This window comes from Cornus florida, unplaced genomic scaffold, assembly GCF_030987335.1.
Source record: "Cornus florida cultivar Cherokee Brave unplaced genomic scaffold, ASM3098733v1 CherokeeBrave_3.0.0_Hap2_Chr08, whole genome shotgun sequence".
Taxonomy (NCBI): Eukaryota; Viridiplantae; Streptophyta; class Magnoliopsida; order Cornales; family Cornaceae; genus Cornus; species Cornus florida.
Window position 1 is genome coordinate 10645842 of NW_026775578.1, and position 21172 is coordinate 10667013.

Here is a 21172-nt window from a genome sequence, read left to right on the forward strand (position 1 = left end):
TTCAAGTAAGTATACCTTGTTTTGGGATACATAACATCCCTAGTTTGACTTAAGCTACATTGGATATTTTATATGATTTTGTATACATGCAAGTGTTAGCATGTTTAACTCACTTTTGAAGTTCTAACATATAAATTGTATGGAAGCATAGCTTGCATCCCTTTTTGGGCATATACTGTAAACCTAAATTTTATATTTTGATTGCACTTTAATATGTATGAAATGAGGCCAAAGGCCAATCTTGTTTTATGAATGCAATGTATGCTAAATTTTAGCCCATATTTACTTTAGCGACCTATTTTATCTTGAAGGCATTTTGGGCATTCCAAGTCAAATTTTATTCTTATTTTTGTTCATGGTTGTTTAGAGAACTCAATTTTAGGGGGGGTTGTTTCACAAAAATTTTCCAAAAGAATTAGTTTTAAACTTGAAAAATGCACATTTTTGGCAAATCGTAGCCTTGCAGCATCTCTGTTCTGCAGATGCTGGCGATCGATCGCCGGACACCTTTTTCATCCTTCATAAACTTCTGCGATTAATCGCCGAAGTGGCAATCGATTGCACTAGCATTTTAAAATTTTGAATTTTGGGAGTTGGCTTCAGGCTATCAATCATGGGTTCTGCGATCGATCGCAGAATTCTGCGATCGATCGCAGCTACCCCTGGGAATACTTGTATTTTCCATTTTTGTTTTAAAATTTCAACGTTTCATATCTCCTTCATCCGGACTCTGAATCAGGTGATTCTTGAGTCTAACATTATTAATTTTTCATTGTATTTCCAATGGTATGCTTGGTAGTATCAATTTTTATTTGAAATAGCCATTTTGCCCTTGGTTCATTTCTTGTCGAGTTTGAAACCCTAGTTTTCGGGATTGTTCTCATTTGAGTTCCGTGGCTTCATAGGAAGTCACATTAACATCTTAGGGGTGGCGTACACCTCCAGAGACCTCGTTCTTTTATTCACTTCCGCATTTCGGATCCGTTATCAGGTCATCATCGATGCACTGAGTTTGTGAAACTTGGGTCATCACATTGATGTTGTATATTATAAGGATAAAACTTTATTAGGATTGGTTTTGGTTAGAAATGATCTATTTATCGATTTTCAAAGGCTTGGTAGAGGGAGCTTACTTGTGGGTTTTGACCCACCATTATTTTTATCTTTCAGGTTCTTAGAGGTTCAAATCTCGAGGTTGAGGATTCGCAACTTGGAGACTTATCTATCATCTGCTCTTGTTTATTTCAAAGTAGGATATTATTATTCCGTTTGATTTTATGGATTTCTGGATAGTGGATTTTGGTTAAGGGGTTCTTGATTTACGAGATTCAGGAGTTGTAACTTTTGGAGGATTATTAATTAATTAATAAAATTATTATTTATTAGTTTCTTCAACTTTTTATTTATTCTTTATTATTCATCTTTGTATTATGTGTTTGTTTAAATACTTAAATTGTTTTGATATCCCCTGGTATCTGAGTGTGGACTTGATCAACCAGCGTCTCTGAAATTAGGGGGTGTCACAATGGTTGATTAACAATGGGTAATACACTGTAGGTGGCTAATGGAACATCTGAATGGTTGAGTGCGGCTGATATTCTAGCCAATCATATGACTGATAACAATTAAGCCAACCTTGTTGTTGATTGGCCATCGGCCGCCCCCCCGGCTCGTATTCTAGGAATGACTGATATACATGAGCAACTGGCTAATTTACGACCTGTCGATATTCGACAGCTGATTGCTGATAATTTTATGGCTGACTGCCCCCTAGTCGAAGGTTTCTTCAAAGGGATCCAAAGAAGCTATCTGTTGATGTTGATTTTGCTGATATAATGCAAAAGGCTAATATGCGAATATCACATAATGCTGCTAATTCTCTATCCAGATCGGTTACAGGTTTGTTAGTAAGTTTGCTTGCTAATCTAGCTAAGTTAAAATCACTAATGTCGGTTAGGATAGAGAAACGATCGCTAAAGGTAATGAAATCGGCTGAGAAACCGATTCATAAGCAGTGAAACTTTTAACTTGCATCTGCCGTTTCTGAGCAGCCGATATTTGGTTCATCACAATATCTATCTTGTGGTTATATTCACCGAGTTGTGCTTGCAACTTAGATCTCATTCTATTGTTGCTTTCACTCATATGTGTTGGCATTTCAACCTTATGGTTGTTGAACTGAAAGGATTGCACATTCATTTTACGTTCCATCTACGTCATCATTTCTACAATTTGTACCAATGGGATGTCAGATCAAGCAACCGATTCACCATCAGCGAATTCGCTAGTAGGAATCAGTTGATTCTCTTCTTCATTATCGTCATATGCTATCGCGACAACTTTGGAATTCTTTTGTCTTTGTGGCATATTTGCAAATCGCTCACCCTCCTACCGGGCGTGCCAAAATGTTGACCCTTAAATCGACGAGCTCTGCCGATTCAAAAAATAGCTAAGTGCAAGCGTACCAGAACCAATGGGCTGGTTTAAGTTTGTGTGAAATAGGTCAAACTCAATCTCTTTTGTGAAATGGTTTGAACAGGAGACATGTGAGATGGAGAACATGAAACTCTCATTTGGGTTCTAATTACCTTAAACAAAATAGCGAATTGTAATGAAAGGAAATTCAATTAAAGATGAAACTAAAATAGGAAGCAATTATAACTACTGGGAACTAATGTAAATTGAAACAGAGAGTTGCAATTAAAGGAGTTAAAAAATAAATAAATAAATAACTTGATTAAAAAGAAAATTTAATTGAACTAAAATAATTAACTAAAGAGGAGCTGAATTAAACCTATAAAAATTGAGATTTAAATAAAATAAGGAAGCTTGATTTTAAAAAGGAATCTATTGATAGTTTAATTATAAGGTGTTGGACCCTTTACAAAGACGACTTCCACAATTCTTAATAGAAATCCTAAAGAGTCCTAAAATAGACTGTTGACCATAAGGATTCCATCCAAGAACAATCTAGGTGTTTTGATGATTACAAACCATTAACGGTGTTTAAGGACTAATGTTTACAGTGAGTGTTATAAATGATTTACATTCAAAGAAGAACCTCAATGAAGATCATAAAGATCATTCCAAGTATTCCATTACTCAAGATCACATCAAGGAAATAAATGGATATAAAGAAGACTTGAAGTTCCAAGGAAAGATATCATGGACTTTAACAAGAACGAAATCAACTCTAAGAAAGGAAGAAAGCAAGACTACCTCAAAGCCTACACGATCATGGACAAAGCATGAAGAAAGGGGAAGATAGGTTGGTGAGTGTTTAGAATTCATTGTCAAGGTATTTATGAATCAATTTGAAGCTCATCTCTATAGGACCATACATATCACTCATCATTCATATGGTCCTATATCCATTAGTAATAGACTATGTACTTCATTCATATATAATTGAGACATGAAGTCGTTGCTAAGGAATGAGTTAGTTCAAGCTTGCATAAGCTTAGAAAGAACTCATCACTTGTGCTAGAAATGCTAAGACCATGCTTATCAATCACATGATTCATATTAGCCAACGATTAAGGCATGAGAAGCCGTTATTACCATAAGTTGGTAACGAACTTTAGGACCCTTATATGCGCATAATGAAAAATATGTTTTTAGCTAAGTGTGAAAAATGGATTTTTGAGTAAAACATTTTTCCAAGATAATTTTTCTCGGTAATTACTCCTTACACTTCATATAACCAAAACTGATTTTATGGGATTTTATGACCAAGTCTACATTGGTTTACATAAGGATTCATTTTTACTAAAACTGTTAGAAATCCAAATTTGTACTAAAACTGAATTTTTACATTTTGATTTAGTTGGATTTCAATTTTTTTATATTTTTTATTGAATCCAAATGGGGGGTACTTCCTTATTTATATTGTAAACTTAAAGCAAATGGACATATAAATATTGTAAAGATATTATTCACTTTATGCTTTTTCAGTTTCTTACCCATGCGTATACTGACATATTGATTGTACTCTAGTTGTATTGAATTGTTTTTATCTTGAAGTCAAAATATATATTATCGATGAAAGGGGCATACACAATGCATATACTTCCAAGTTAGAAATCTATCCAATGCATAGAATTTTTCTGCCCAATGAAGTACTGATGTGTCTTAATCTTGAAGGGGGTTTTACAACGGCTATTTGACCAAGGAAGAGGTCTATATATGTTGAGATAAGTTGTCTGCAAAGGGTGTGCTTGAGCCTCAATAAACAGAGCTGAGAAAGCCATTTTCGTAAATCCAAGAGAGTTTTTACTTTACATTCTACAGAGCTTTTGTTCTAGTACTACTCTTTGATTGAGCTCTTGTTCTGAACAATCAATCATCTTCTCCTACACAAGCTTGCATAGCCAAAATAGATAAAGAGATACTACGAATTTCTTGAGCAATTTCAGACATTCATTCAAAGCTTTTGTTCAGAGATTTACACTTAGGTACAGAGTTGTTGTTCTATAATTATTTCTCTCATATACATCATACTTAGAGAGTGAGCTTCACTTGTATTCATTGATTCTCTAGAGTGAGCTATAATCTATAAATCAGTGCTGAGAGAGAGAAACTTGTAACACTTATTCATTTTTGTTGTAAGCCTAAGAGAAGGAATTCTCTTAGCAAAGCTATTGTAAGGGTTGGTGTGGCCTATAGAAGACTAAGAGAGGTGATCTCTTAGTAAGGATATTGTAAGGGCTGGTTTGGCCCGTAGGAAGACTAAGAGAGATTGTCTCTTAGCAAGGAGAAGCAAGGAATTGCTTCTAATCGAGGTTTGTTCTCCAGCCGTAAGAAGGAGCCATAGTGGATTGGAAAGTCTCAAGAATGGTCTTGAGCCGAGGAGTATGAGTTTCTGAACCTCGCTAAAATCGCCGTATCTATGTTTGCAATTTCTCTTCCCTTATCTCCCTTATAATTGTGCTATTTAATTGCTGAATTCTTATCATTATTATTGCACAATTACTATAAGTTACTTGTTGGAAATTGAAATTGTGCATACTGAAAATCAGCCACTGCTTGCAACTACATTAATCTGCTAATTTTGTTTAGCACATAATTGTCAAATAGAAATTGCAACTTGCTCATTTACTTAGTGGGACATAAACTACATTATAAAATCAAGTTATTGGATTACAATTGATTACCCAAAATTTCTTCTCCACAAATTCACATTAGTTGAAGAATATGATAATATATCCCTCGTTTATCTTCCACAAAGTAAAGATAATTAGGGATAATCATACATAAATTCTTACTAACTAATAATTTTAATAAAACCTTATCACATGATTAAATTTGATCTCTTGAACAATTATCTTCCAACAACAATATCAAGTGCAAACACCCGTATGTTATTCAAAACTCTCTCTCTCTCTCTCTCTCTCTCTCTACATAATAACTGCCACATTACAACTTTAAACAAAGTGTAACAACCCTGCCATTAGTATCACTCTAATAGTGACATCACCATTAAAATACCCGCCAAGTCATCGCCACATAATTTGTCAAAATGGATGTCGACATAATAAGGTGTGGATTGTTTTTAACATAGTCAATCAACATATTTAATTAGTCAAATTGGTAGATTGACAAGATAAAGGACTATGAATTCATTAACTTGGAGGTTTATTCAGACGAGTTGTGTAATGTCTTGATTATTGAAGACGATATACAATTGAAATGTATTTTGCGTGAGATGAACAACACTCGATAGCCTCTAGTGAGATAATTTATTATATGCCTAAGAAATTTATATGACCAGGTAAATAGTCTGGTTTGTGTACTGCATGGTATGTGTCATGCTTTTAAGTGAACAAACAAATTTTAGTTTTGGATATGCAATTGAAACGGCACTGGCTTCTGGTAAGTTATTTTATAGCATGATTTGTGTACTGCTAGGTATGTTTGATACTTATTATGAGCTGATAAATTTAAGCTATTTGGGATAAATTGCTTCAGGTAGTACATGGAACATAACAGAAAAATTAAGGGGTCTGTTTGCCAGTAGTGTCTATTTTGCGTTTTCAATCACAGAAGCTGTATTTTTATTGTGCTTTGATTTATTCTAAAGTACAAACTTGTTTACAAACTGCCCTTTCTCAAGAAGGATATTTGAGCTCTGTTGTTGTTAGCCTCCGACTCAAATAGTATGCACCAAGCAGCCAATTCAAAAGACTTGTCTTGGCATAAGCCTGCCACGCTTTCTGTGTCACTTTTTTGGGTGCCGGCTGGGCCAACTACAATCCATGCCCTCGGTTACCGGGCATCATTTAAAGTACCACCACTATATATGTAACTCACATTAATTTTAAAGTCGTATATATATATATGTAAATAGTACCACTATAATTCAACATATCTTGTGAAAGATGGTATCAATAACATTTTTTTACCCATTTTTCAACATGGTGGAAAAGAAAATAAAAAATAAAATAAAAATAAAAACAAAAGCATTGATACAAAAAAATCCAACCACCAATCCATGATGCCAAATAGTCTGCTTCTACTTCTAGATGTGATGCAGGAATTTTCACCAAAACTTCAACCCTCCAAGTCAAAAATCAAGCCACCTACATACCAATATAAATGAGAAAACCTGCATGATAATGTTGTCGGTTATAAAATTCAAATTTCCTAAGTTCGATTCTCAAACTCTTTCTTTGATTACTCTCTCGGCTTTGTTTTCTTGTGAGTCATACAAACAGTACAAACACACTAAAGAAATCAAATTACGTCAATTTGAGCTTGAGCCTTTGCTTGACCCATGTAGAACTATACGCACACAATTGAAAAACTATATCCTCGAAGATACTTCAATGCCCTCAACTCAAAATTATTTGACACCAAAAATTTCACCTCCCCCAATTCTCTATCAACCTAATTGCCCCAATCATGCCCAATAACAACCTCGACCACGTACTTGACTACACCATGCATAGCATTTTCATTCAACCATACTGTTATTATTATTATTATTTTGGTGCTCACTCGATACACATTTTCACAAAAAAAGCCAACATACCAAAAAATAAAATATTCTATTAATGCTCCCATTAAATATTTTATAAAACTCTTTAAATATAAATAACATATATAACTCCGCCCTCTTTTAAACCAAACAATTACTTAATCAATCAACCTTCACTCATTTTTATATAAATAAAATTGAATGAAAATGGTCATTTGGTAAAACTAATAAGGTCATTTAAGTCATTTTCACTCACATAATATCGTCATTTAGAAATTATTTAACTAGTAAACTTAAACCGACTTACAATCAGTGTAATCAACTTACAATCAGTGTAATTTAAATAAACTTAACTAAACCGTAGGGAGTAAAGGCACTGGAGGGGTTTTTTTTCTTCATAAGTAAAAAAAAATAATAATAAATAAATAAATAAATAAATAAGGGAATTTTCATTACACCAGTGACAGTATATGAGTAATTTTAAATCACAAAGGGCCTGCTTGGCATCCGAAAATGTTTAGCGTTTCTATTTTGATCCGAACCATAAATAACATTTTTATTGTGGAGTGTGTTTAATAGTAATTGAAACATGTTTGGTATAGTAAAATTTGTTGCAAGAATTTTTAAAGCAAAAACATTAAAACATGTTTTGTAAAATAGTGTTGCAAATTTGAAAATACAGCATTCTTTACTGAAAGAACTGAAAATACTACCCCAATTTGGCGTTTCCTGGTTTCTGCCTCTTTTTTGGAAACAAACACAATATTTATTATTCAAATTGCAACAAAGTTACTAAACAAGTTTTCACTTTTCACAAAAATATAAAAAAAGCAAAAGCAGTTGCAAAACAGGGTGAAAATGAGTAATGTTCAAACATACTTACATTGTTTTTTGGGGCAATTTTGGTATTTGACGATGAAAGAAAGCCTTCAGTCTCCAATGCCAAAAGTATCTTCTTTCTTGGACCCTGAAACAGGCAAAGTGAACAAAAAATGGGCAAGAGACTAATTTTGGAGGGTGGGAGTCATATCTCTTTCTGATAGTAACAGAAAAGAAAAAACGAGCATATCCTAAATCACGACCCATGAATCGAATGATCCACAAATATAGAGACGCAGCCAACTAGCTGCTTAGAGAGGTGGTATCCAATTAAGCTAGTATTAATTTTTATCTAAACACATACTTCATTATAATGTTGACACCATTTGTAGGGGAAAGCTCTGATACCAAATAAATGCAGAAAAAAGAAGAGAGGAAAGATGGGAGCGAGGGAGAATATCGAAACAAAATCACTAAAACAACATGCTCGTTAATCAACAACCATCATATAGCGTCCAAATCAAAAGTACCAAAGCCTACACATATATATATTGGCAATGAAATAAATTCCTAACCAAACACAACTACCAGATAAAATCTTAAAATAAAAAAACTCTAAAATAACCCTAATCTTATCTCGATATACATATAACTAATTTTATCAAATCTCTTATTTTATTTATTTTTGCTCATTCAAAAGTACATGCCAATCACGTACGGCTCGTGCATTCGAGTCACATCTTGTTCTTATCAGAGCTTTTTTCAAAATCCCTAAAGTTTGATAATTGCATTTGTATTAACCAAAAGGCAGATACTCAAAAGTCACATCACGTGAAATTTTCACCAACTTTGATCCGGTTAGAAGAGCAATTAGTATTGCAAACGATTACACACATATCACAACTCAAAATGAACAATCATCAACCAGGAGATGATATCGTGCATAATTTCAAACCCAATTGGAGAAAAAGTTGTTGCTATTTTGAGTCAAGAAATAAATTGTTACGACAAACACAACGAACCCAAGAAACACTAACAGAAAATAAACACGCCACACACAAATAAAACAAAGATTTAGTGTGATTCCGCAAAGCATACATCCATGGTGAAGATCCGGTGAAAGGACTCACCCTTTTTTGCAATTTTCAATGTCTATCTATTATTCCACTCCAAACCATAAGCATCATTATATATTGGGCTACAATAGAGTACTAAATAGGGCTTACGATCCAAAAAAACAATAAATAAATACTGATCAAAGCTCAATCAACGGGTTGCAACACGACCCGACACCAAATTCATGCCACAGCATTACAGAAACAATAAATAAAAATAAATAATAGAGGGTCCAGGGCACAACAAAGAATGCTCTGATGAAGTGATAAAACTAGTAAAGAATGGCACATGTAATAGCTTATAAGGATTACCCGTGGATAACCATTTCAACAAAAGTCAACTCAGATGGTTTCATACACGATGATCATAGAAGTTTGGACTAATACTAAGAAGCATGTGGTTTTAAATTCCAGCTGGAAACCTAGAGGACCTTAGGGTTGATATACAGAGGGAAGAGTGTGAAAATGAGGCTTTAAACCGAACAGCAGAGAAAAATTCTGGTTACATTTTTTTTTTTTTATAAGTAAAATTTCATTAAAAAACGTTCAAAAGGGGAACGCGTTAAAAATTCCCGTTACATAGAACCCTAAATCATTGGTACTTCAATCAAAGATCAATATTAAAGTTAGTTTTAAAACATCCAGGGACTTTAGATTTTCAATTCAAATGTAGGAAAGTCCAAGTCAATCGGTGAAATGAAATAGACTAACTTATACTTAAAACAATTCAAAACTGTTGTATATGACATTGTTATTTCAACATATGCACCCAAAGTAAAAGAATAGAGAAACCAAATGTGCGGAAATAAAGTAAAACAAAAACAATATATATATATATATATATATATATATATATATATATATCCATTCACAATAAAAGGAAGTCAAAACAGAGTCTGATCTCACAATTTCCGAAACTCAATTTTTACATATAAATGAAAAGGAATGCATAATAGCAAGTGTGACATTTTTTTCGCCCCAAGCAAATGAATCACCCCAACCTCATGTCACAATAAATGGTGTGAAGGTTCAAAATCAGAGTTTAATAGTATATGAGCTTGTTTGGACGGAGCTGAATTTGTTTCGAATTTCAAATCCCCGAAACTTAAAAACAATGTACACTTTGGAGTTGTATTTGCAAAATTGAGGTATACGAACTAATTGTGGTCGGCTACTGGACAAGACGACTCCCGTGAATGGTGCGAAGCTTGGTTGGGTTCGGATGGTAGTACTGGTTTAGTGTTGGAGTCTCGGAGATTATGGAATCGGTAATTGGAAGTTTTGTCAGAGTTGTGGCTGGTTTGTAATTCCGAATTAGGGCTTGAGCAAAGTAGTTTCCAGATGACGGCGTTTGATTCAACAACAATTGTAGTGGACCAAATTGGAATCCAAATCAGAACCCAAATTGGAATCGTAATCGAATCACATTAATCTGTTTGAAACGAAAATATATATATATGTTCGAAAGTATCAGATCTTTGATCCAGGTAGTGTGGATGGTGAAGAAGATGATAAGAGAGGGTCTTTTAAGAAGATGAAGATGTTGAAGAAGGAAGAGGCATCGAAAGTTGTGTTGCCTGAGGATGAGAATGTATAGATTAGGGTATGGAGTTGTAGGGAAAGACGTGCAATTGCCACCGGGTAAAGTCTACAAAACACCCTTGTGGTTTTGATTTTGTGTGGATTACAGCCCTGTAGTTTATTTTGTATGTATAAATCTATGCTAGATGTCAAAATGTTGCAAGGAAGGCCTCCGATCAACTTTCCGGTAGCAAAGGGCCGTTAAATAGTCATGTGCCGGACATATGACTATTTTAAGAGCTTGAAAACTCCAAAATAACCTTTATATATACCAAAAATGCCCCAACCCCATTGGAGAAATCGCCGCCGCCACAACCGGGGACTCACCGGCCCAAATTTTCAACTAAATCGGCCAATTGATGGAAGACCCAATAACAACTGGCAACACACCAAATTCAGTTCAGATGAACCACGGTTCCAATGATCTCCCATCTGTGCAAATACAGAGAAAGCTTCATCTTCGGTACACCTCAGTCGATGCGAACTCCGACGAAGACATACCCATTCCGATGATGGCGACACAACCGCGAGCTCCAAAACTACAACTACTAGCTCCGGTGATGGCGATTGAATCATCCCACTCCAGTTCAGAAGCATCCTGCTTTTTCGGTGATCTTCATTCTGCATCAACCAATCTGGCGAGCTGCAATCAAAGATCGAACAACCCCCAGTGTGTCTTAGTTAAGGTGAACAACAGTTTTGGTTACAGAGCTACAGTAGCGAAACAATCCGGCAAGCTACGAGTGCAATTTCAGCAAAACCCAGAACGAGACCCATTTCGGGACCATCTAGTGAGCTCCAAGACATGCATGCGACTCCAGTGAACAGGAACGGACCTACGTGCAAGTAGGGGGGGGGGGGGGAATTGCTCCCCTGAATATATATATTTTTACTAATATACCATGCTTTTTTTCTTTTTTCATTATATACCCAAAACATATTGCTAATCAGTCTTGCCCCCTTTACTTAAAGTTCTGGGTCCGTCCTTGCGGGTGAACAAACGGCGAACTCTATTCATCCTCTTCCGGTAAGCTTGGTCTGACACAGCAATGAGTTCCGGTCTGGCATGTTTCAGTTCCCCGTTCAGACCAAACCGAGAGTGAGATTATAGTTATCTCATTACCAACTGAGTCCCACTGTTAGAAGATTGTTCCTCATTGTTCAAAGATGACTCAGCCAAGAGTAACAATATTATTTTAGAATTTGGCAGCAAGAGTATTGTACCGAACGACGAGTAGAGTTATGGATTTGCTAGGGATGGTGGCAAACAAGGTCTGATAGACTGATAGTGAGTTGGAACGGCGGCGACAAGCATTTTTTGCTAGGGACACGACACAGCCGGGCTGCCGGCAGCGATGCAAGGTTTTTTTGTCCACCAAACAGTGGGCTTTTTGTATTTTCACATTTCTTGTTATTGTAATTATTTTTAAAAATTATAGAGAGGGGTATTTAAGTCTATTTGCAGCTCCAGTACACGACAATGGACAAAAGGTACTAAGATGCACATATTTTTATGCAAAGGGGTGGTTAACAAACATAAGGGGATTATACACACAATATAGATATTATAGGGGGTTTTCCCCACATGACCCTTGCCACGGTGTCTGTTGATGCCAAGATTTTTTTTTCCATGACGCCAAGAAATTAATGAGTGGTGGAGGTGATAATTGCCCTGTCAAATTCTCATAGTCTCATTGGTTTATTGTGATAAGGTTGCATAGGTGTCAAAATTTTAGTGGCTCCTCTTATTACACTGGGCCCACGTTATTTAACCAATTTTATAACAATACCTCAATATTAAATGGCAACCTTTTATGTAAAGGGTAAAAATGTCTTTACAAATTTTTGGGGATGAAACTGAACCAGAATAACCTTCTCTGTCTTAAAAACTAACCAATCATATAGTTGCAAAGGGTTATTTGTAGTTAAGGAGGGTTATTTACACTGGGGGGGGGGGGGGGGGGGGGATTGCCCTTTACCCTCGTATATATGAACTTGTTTGCATGGAGCTTAATTTGTTTCGAATTTCAAATACTTGAAACTAAAAAACAATATACAATTTAGAGTTTTATTTGTAAAATTGAGGTATACCAATAAGCCCCCAATACCAAACCTATCAGTGTTTACATAAATAAAATTGAACACTAAACTTTGAATTAGAAATTCATATTCCAGTCCCTATTTCAAAGTCCGCAGCAAAAATCAGAATCTTCATTTGACTCTAAACAGGCACTAGAGAAGGGGGGGAGGGGAAAATGAAGGAACCTACAATAGACCCTTTTACAAGAGCAATTTCTCTTCTTCAGGAGTTGCCAATACCCCAAATCACCAATCTTTGTATGCTAAGCCTAGAGGCCCCATGAGAGAGACGATGGTGGTGGTAGTTTGGTGACAGAACAGTGGGGCGAGAGAAAGAGAGGCAGTGATAAGGGGTGGGCAATGAAGGAGGCATTAAAGCAAAATGTGTATAATATCTGTATTATTATTTTTATTAGCTGTTTTCAGTCTTTTATTAGGTGTTTTATGTAAGATCCCTATTATCATGGGATCACGTAGATAAGATTCCCATAATCACGGGATCACGTAGATTTTGGCATATTTCCTGTTTTTCTTTGATTTGGTTTCCTTTCTTTGTACCCTATTCTTGTATAAAAATATAGCTTTTGGCTCTTGATTTAAGTAAACCAAAACCCAAAACTTCATCTTTTTGGTATCAAAATAAAATAAAAACCTTCGCCTCCCCATTTTCCTCCCCAACACTGCCACCTTCTCTCTCTATCTATCTATCTCTCTCTCTCTCTCTCTCTTTCTCTCTCTCCGTTTTCCCTCACCTCCGGCGCACCCCCATCTCCTCCCAACCCGTGCGCCGAACCCCTCAAGTAACCCTTTGTTTTTTACTCCTTTTTTAGGAGAATTCCGTTAGGTATTTTATGACCTAAGTTCTGGTGTTTTTTTTCTTTATGGGCTGCCAGTGTGAGTTCGGTAGCATATTTGGAGGAAAGCGCCGATTTTTCTAGCCTTGTTTTTTCTCTTTCCTCCTGCTTTGACGTGTGGAACAGCCTTATTTTGGTATTATAACTGATTCTAGTAGGCAAAAAGACATTTTATCCTTGGTCCATCATACTTTATCTTCGGCACATCATACTCCGACATAGCGGGTTACTAGTGTGCTCTTAAATGGGCGCAACTTCGTATCTTGTTCCTGTTCTCTTTAACTCTATATTGAAGGAAAAAGGAAAACTGGTTGGCTTTTGGGTCTAGTCAAATAACTGGAAAAGACATATACTAAATATATTGCACCATTGAACAAGTGCACCATTCTGGGTTAGATCTTCAACTCAATGGAGGAGTATATCTATAATATGTTCATGTTTCACACTTCCATTTTTCATCTGTGGCAAGCCCTTAACATGTTGTATTCCCATTCCCGCAATGACGCTCGTATCTTTGAACTCTATCAGGAGATTGCTCATGCATCTTTGAAGACACTCAAGCTATCAATATCAGAGTATTTTCGGTACCTCCAGTCTAGGTGGGAAGAATTAGCACACTATGAACCTCTCTCCAATTTCTCTGAAGAAGCTGCAACTCTTTTGGTCAAGAAAGTGGACCACCAGCATACCTACCAGTTTTTGATGGGTTTATGATCTGAGTATGATGCTCTTAGAACTCAAATCATAAACACCTCTCCTATGCCTGATTTATATAATGTTTTCGCTACTGTTGACCATGAGGAGTATAGACGTCAGATCTCTCAACCAGTAGCTTTACCATACACTCTAGTTGATCAAATGGCTCTTACTGCTAATTCTAGACTTTCAGAGGGAAAGGTTATTTGTCAACAATGTGGAGCCACGGGTCATGTAAAGGATCGTTGCTTTAAGCTATATCCCGAGCTAAAGCATAAATTTTCTCGCTATCATCCTTCTAGCCGTGGCCGCACTGCCACAGTAGCCGATACTATTTGTGGGTACACAACTCCACAAATTGTTGACCGTCTTGTTTCAACTCTTCTGAGACCACATTTTTAAGACTTCAATCAGTTACAGTCCCATATTGGTCAGCTTGAGAAGCAGTTCGAAGATTTATCTACCAGGGTTGACCCTTCTACTCCCACGGCTACTATAGCTACAGGTACTCCTTCTATTTTTCATGTTAAAGTGGGAAAACCTACTTAGGGTTTGGATTCCAAAACAAATGATCATGACTGGTGAGTTGTCATTATTTTCTACTCCCGTTACCCCCTGTAAATCAGGCTATTAGTCCAGCCGATGGGTCAACAACCATTATTCGTAGTAAAGGAGATGTTCATCTATCCCCTGATATTATTTTGCTATATGTTCTTCATGTTCCTAACTTTGCATTTAATCTTCTATCTGTTAGCAAACTTGACAAATCACTCAACGGTGCAATGATTTTCTTTCCTTATTACTGTGTTTTACAGGACCTGTGTTCAAAGAGGATTTTTGGTAGGGGATATGACCATGATGGCCTCTACTACTTTAGGGATCCTTCATCGACACCTCCTCCACTTGCTTCAAGCCTTCAAGTCTCTGTTCTTCCAGTTTCTAGGTCTTATGATTTTTCTTTTCAGACTTTAAATTTATGGCATGCTCGCCTTGGGCATGTAAACTTTCAGTATTTATGTCTTCTTTTTCTTTTATTGATAACAGCTTGTAAGGATAATAAGTTTCGATGTGAGATTTGTGAACTTTTTAAAAATACTAAAACCAATTATATTTCTCATATGCATCGTGCACCCAGTATGTTTGATCTCATACATTATGATGTGTGGGGTCCTTATCCTGTTATTGCTTTTTCGGGGCATCGTTATTATGTCACATTCATTGATGATTATTCCTGCTCCACATGGATATATTACTTAAAAAGAAATCTGAAGTTTTTCCCTTATTCACTCAATTCCTCAAATGATCAAAACTCAATATAAAAATGTTGTTACGAATATTAGGTCTGACAATGGTTATGAATATGTTTCCAATGAGTTTCGGTCTCAACTTAAGCAACAGGGTAATCTTCATCAACTTACTTGTCCATAGACCCCCGGAAAGAATAGCGTGGCAGAGCGAAGAAATGCAAAATAATGTGAGTTGTTCGATGTCTTTTAAGTGGTATGAATGTGCCAAAGTCATACTGGCACATAGCGATGCTTACAACTACTTTTCTCATTAATCGTACCCCTAGTAGAGTATTAAATGGTAAAACCCCTTTACAAGTGCCCCTTTCATGGACATACCCCTTTTATGGTTCTAACATTATCTTCTACTTCTGATCAAAAGACTTCCCTCTTGCTTGTCTTTTTCCTATTTTTTAAGAAGAGTCTTCTCTTGTGGTTTCCTCACCCCCTTTGCAGGTCTATTCTCGCCGCCCTCGTGCTCTGCCTCTACTACCTCCATCCTCCTCAGATTCAGGTTCAGGTACATCTCCTCTCTCTCCTTTACATTTCCCTTACCCTGTTCCTAAGTTTCAGTATCCCACTCGAGACCACAAACCCCCTGCTCGATTTGGATTCGCTTGTAGTACTGATCATCCTATTTCGCAGTATATCTCTTATGATGGTCTTACAGAGTCTTACAAACCCTTTCTAGGCAAACTTGATTCTATTTCAATCCCCAGCAATGTGTCTGAGGCTCTCCGGAATCCCAATTAGATGTCTGCTGTGATGGTAGAAATGTATGTTTTACAGCAAAATGAAACATATGAACTTGTATCTCTCCCTCCTGGTGAGAAAACTGTTGGGTGCAAATGGGTATTCAGTATTAAATATTTGATTGATGGTTGTATTAATCGGTATAGGGTCCGTTTGGTGGCCAAAGGATTTACTCAGATTCCTGGTAAAGACTTTAATGATACCTTTGCTCCAATGGCTAAATTGACCTTAGTTCATTTTCTTGCCTCCCTAGCTGCTTCTCACAATTGGCCTCTTCATCAGCTTGATGTGAAGAATACTTTCCTTAATGGTGATCTTCTTGAGACTATTTATATGGATCATCTACCTAGTTTTCGGGCTGAGGGGGAGTATGCTGGAAAGGTTTGTTGATTGCGGAAGTCTTTGCATGGTTTAAAACAATCTCCTAGAGATTGGTTCAGCCGCTTCAATGATGTAATTCTATCCATGTAGTTTGTTAGATGTCATTCAAACCATACATGTTTTATCCACCTTTCCTCCACTCCACTGGCTGATGTATCATTCTTCTTGTCTATGTTGATGATATCATCATTATTGGCAATGTTATCCTTGGGATTACTCAAGTAAAGTACAATTGGCTAAAGCTTTTAATGTGAAAGACATTGGGCATCTAAGATATTTCTTGGGAATTGAGGTTGCTAAATCTAAGAAGGGTGTCTCTTTATCGCAAATGATGTATGTCTTGGATCTACTTCGAGACACAGGTTTGCTTGGGTGTAGACCTGCTTCCACTCCTATGGATCCTAATCTGAAGATTTTGACTAAGTCTAGAGATCTCCTTTTTGATCCCTCGCAGTAACAGCACTTGGTAGGAAGATTGATTTATCTTACCAACGCCCATCTTGATTTGACTTTTGTGGTTAGTATGTGAGTCAGTTTATGCATACTCCTCGTACAACTCATATGGATGCGGTATATCATATTCTTCATTTTCTTAAGTCCTGTCCTAGACTTGGATTATTCTATTCTTCTAGCAAAGAGGTTGGGCTATTCTGTTCTAGTGATGCAGACTATGTTAGGTCCAAAACTGATAGACATTCCACATCTGGCTTCTGTACTTTCTATAGAGATCATCTTATATCCTGGAAAAGTAAGAAGCAACCTGTAGTTTTGAGATCTTCAGCAGAGACTAAGTATCGTGCCATGGCCCAGGGTACTTGTGACGTTCTCTAGCTTCGATCTTTCTTGGAGGAGCTAGGGCTACGTGAAAAACAGTCCCCAGACTTGTTTTGTGATAATAAGTCATCCATCATACTTGCTTCAGATTTTGTTCTTCATGAAAGGACTAAGCATATATAGGTAGACATTCATTTTATGGGAGAGAAGGTTCGTTCAAGAATTATCAAGTCGTGCTCTATTCGGTCCTCTAATCAGTCAGTAGATGTGTTCACCAAATCCATTGGTCCATCTTTGTTTCATTCCTCGATTACCAAGCTAGCCTAGGGGAGTGTTGAAATATCTGTATTGTTATTATTATTTATTTATTAGCTATTTTCAGCCTTTTATTAGGTGTTTTATGTAAGATCCCTATTATCACGGGATCACGTAGATAAGATCCCTGTAATCATAAGATCACGTTGATAAGATCCCCATAATCAAGGGATCACGTAGATTTTGGCATATTTCCCATTTTTCTTTGATTTGGTTTCTTTTCTTTGTACCCTATCCTTGTATATAAATATAGCTCTTGGCTCTCGGTTTGAGTAAGCCAAAACCCAAAACTTCTTCTTTTGATATATATGTAGACGTGTGTGATTTAGTTAAATTTTCATTTCGTAAAGTTAATAAGGTCATTTTTATAATTTTACTTCATATAAGGGTATTTTTGGAACTTAAAATAAACCCCTTTGGATGACTTAGTTGATTGACAACGGGTGGTTAAGGTGATGTTGTAAAACCTCAACGGAGGTCGACCACAATTTTTCAACTAGTTTCTTCTAAAGAAAATTTCGAAAATCCTCTGGAGGGTACTTTACACTAAATTCTTATTTCTGCAAGCCCTCAATCAGCCAAGACAAAGTTTCTAAAGGTGCAATGGTAAACAGAGAAAAACTACATATAGTACTTATAAAATTTTTAAAATAAAATAGAATAAAAACGCTACATATAATAGAGTTAGCCTAGTTGAATTTACCTCTGGTAATCCTAAAGCCTCGAGATCATCATCAATTAAGCATACCAGAGTGGCCATATCAATCTGCAGAAAAAGCATGACCCATCAAAATAGTGAAGGAATTTCTTAAGGTAATGGTAAAACCAAAGCCAGTACATAAATTTGCAGTAAACAAAGGAAAGCTTTAAAATTCACGCACTTCCTCATATTTGAATATCGTTGAATAATTTTCAAGACCCAACAACAGCAACAAACCATCCACCAACTGAACCTACACAAAATATGTACCCCTTGTAAGTACAAAAACACACCTCATATTCTGTATTTAACCCCATTATCCATATTTAATTTTTATTAAAAGTCAGTCGTTAGCTAAGATGATGTTTAACATACACTCTGCCAACAAAACAAAAAGGGGAAAAGAATCTGCAGCTTCACTGCCAAGTTCAACCCTTCAGGGTGAACAACCAACATAAGATTAGGCGATTGGTATGAGAAGTGCTAAAAAAATTGACTATTTCCAGAGAAACAAGTTTTATGGGAAAGAAATAGCCCGCATTGTATGATCAGCATATAATAACTATGAAAGGAAAGTCAACTCTTAAATACCTATCCAAAACAGTTCGAAATCAGTAAAAAAAAAAAGAAAAAAAAAAAGAATGAAATTCAATATGAATCGCACTGTAAGTACCAAGGGCAGTAACCTAGTACCATCTCATCTACCTCCCGAAGTGAAAGGTGAAGGTTTAAGTCCCCAAAGGGGCAAATGGGTATGCAAGTTTCTTGCTAAGGAATAAATCGCACCAGAAGAGAGAATAAAAATTACTAAATCCATTAAATTGAGTGGCATTTCTTGCCACTACCTAAGGAGAAGGTGAGGTCGCAATTCCCGTTGGGACACTAATGCTTGTCTTACCCAGAAGTGAAAATGAAATAATAAAGATTTAATTAATAGCAAAACACCTAAAAAAAAAATTTAAGAACTCATTCTTTGAAATGTAGTAAAATGCAACGACAGAAGAAATATTTTGAAAAATGGAAAACAGTGTGATTTAGGTATTTCTAAAAACTGAGGCTGAGAAGACCGACTCGTTTTTCTAGCAGCTTGACTGACCTCAGGTACTGACTCCAGCTTTGATGGATCAGTGTTCACTGGCTGCATATGCATGTCAACATCAAGATCCTCAAACCGCTCAACCTGAACATTAGAACCTCCTGAAATAAAACCCTTTCCACTTTGAGTTCTTTGCTGACATTTGATCAAAGTACTATGTACAAATTGTTGCTTATATTTATTATTGTTATTTATAATTATAACGAACATATATGTAAGTCAAATACAATCATTAGCCGCAGCCTTTAGATGAATGCAACTGTATATCATCAAACAATGCATACTTGTCCAGATTTCAGACTCATAGGCATATATACTATAATACCTGGATATTTTAAATGATTTATTAATTAAAATTAATTACTTTTATTTTATTTTTAAATAATTTATTTGATTTAATTTGAATTAATTGAGTTTATTTTAATTTTTAATTAATTTGTTTCATTGAGTGCTTAGATTAATTGTTTTATTTTATTTTTATTTCGTGAATTATTGATATGATGATTGTTGTGTGTGTGCTTAATTATTGATTGAATTGTTGGTGTGTTGATTTTATTGGTATGGTGTGACTTGGTTGTAATTTATTGTTTTGTTTATGTGCTTAGTGTAATTAGTTTTTTTTTTTTTTTTTTAATTTAAGTGTTTATTTGGTTTATTTAAATTAATTGAATTTGGGCTTAAGGGAAGTTGGACCAAAAGATGTGGTCTTGGGCTTGTATAAAGCCTTATTGGGTTAATTAATAAAGGCCCATGGTTATTTAATTATTTAAATGATCATTTTTGTATTAATTATAAATATATATATATATATATAATTATATATAAATATAATTAATTAATAATTGTTATGGAAAGATATATATATGTATATTGATATATATAGGTATATATGATTTAATTAACCAATGGATTAATTATGGAAGGTATATATATATATATATATATATATAGTATGATATATGTTTATAGATATATATTATTTAAAGATTACTATTTTATTTAATAGTCATAGTTGGAATATGATTTGGATTTTAATGTGTATAAATATACAGTTAAGGCTTTAGGGTTAAGGATTTTACACGTTAGAAAAATAAGAGAGGTAAAGAGAGAGGAAGAAGAAGGGCTGACAAAGAGGAGGCCGGATCTGAGAAGGAGGACGTTGGGATTGGAAGAGACAATCAAAGCTTAAAGTGTCGGTTTCGTTTTAAAACCTTCAAGCGAGTTCTTCTCTAACTTTCCTCTTAGAACTCATAAGGATTTCACCTTGAGTATCAAAGTTTTAATTAATTTATTAATTTAAATCATAGTTAGAATGGATTAATCAAATACAATAAGTTAATTTTATTTGATTAAATCAGGATTTAATCGGAATAGTTAAAAGCATGAATTATTATTATTTAATATTTTTGGAGTTTTAAGGTTTAATTGTAATATATAGGTGTTGTGTATATTTTAAATTAATTTATAAGTTAATTTATGACCCAAGACGGTTATTTATGGTTTTCGGAATTTCTAAAATTTTTCTTTTTTTTTTTCTGGAATTTTCTGATATTTTTCTAGTATTTTTGGGAATTTATTAGAATATATTTTTATATATTTATTGGAAATATATATATATATATATATATATATATATATATATATATATTATTTATACATATTTACACATCAGAGGCAGTAACAATTGGGTTGTAATCCAGTGTGGGATGGCGCATAGAATGATGGTGCGCACGCTGATCTAGGCTGT

The 21172-nt window shown here is 35.3% G+C and overlaps 1 protein-coding gene across 1 annotated transcript; it reads right to left on the reverse strand.

The window, feature by feature from the left end:
* Positions 1-6134: 6134 nt before the first annotated feature.
* LOC132269708 (uncharacterized) lies at positions 6135-19730 on the reverse strand. The gene is made up of 6 exons (XM_059770964.1): positions 19710-19730; positions 19426-19560; positions 18511-18582; positions 18333-18395; positions 7860-7943; positions 6135-6578 (listed from the first exon to the last, which is right to left on the reverse strand). Exons 1-6 carry the CDS (start codon positions 19728-19730, stop codon positions 6570-6572), a joined length of 384 nt encoding a protein of 127 aa, XP_059626947.1. The 3' UTR covers positions 6135-6569.
* Between the last annotated feature and the right edge of the window lie 1442 nt (positions 19731-21172).

Excerpts from the sequence above, each read along its gene's own strand:
- LOC132269708 (XM_059770964.1), bottom strand. The coding sequence starts at position 19,730 with ATGAGTCTGAAATCTGGACAA. Across the intron at positions 19,561-19,709 it reads TGAGTCTGAAATCTGGACAA|CAAAGAACTCAAAGTGGAAA; the intron begins GTATGCATTGTT and ends ATCAAATGTCAG. Across the intron at positions 7,944-18,332 it reads AGGCTTTAGGATTACCAGAG|GGTCCAAGAAAGAAGATACT; the intron begins GTAAATTCAACT and ends TGCCTGTTTCAG.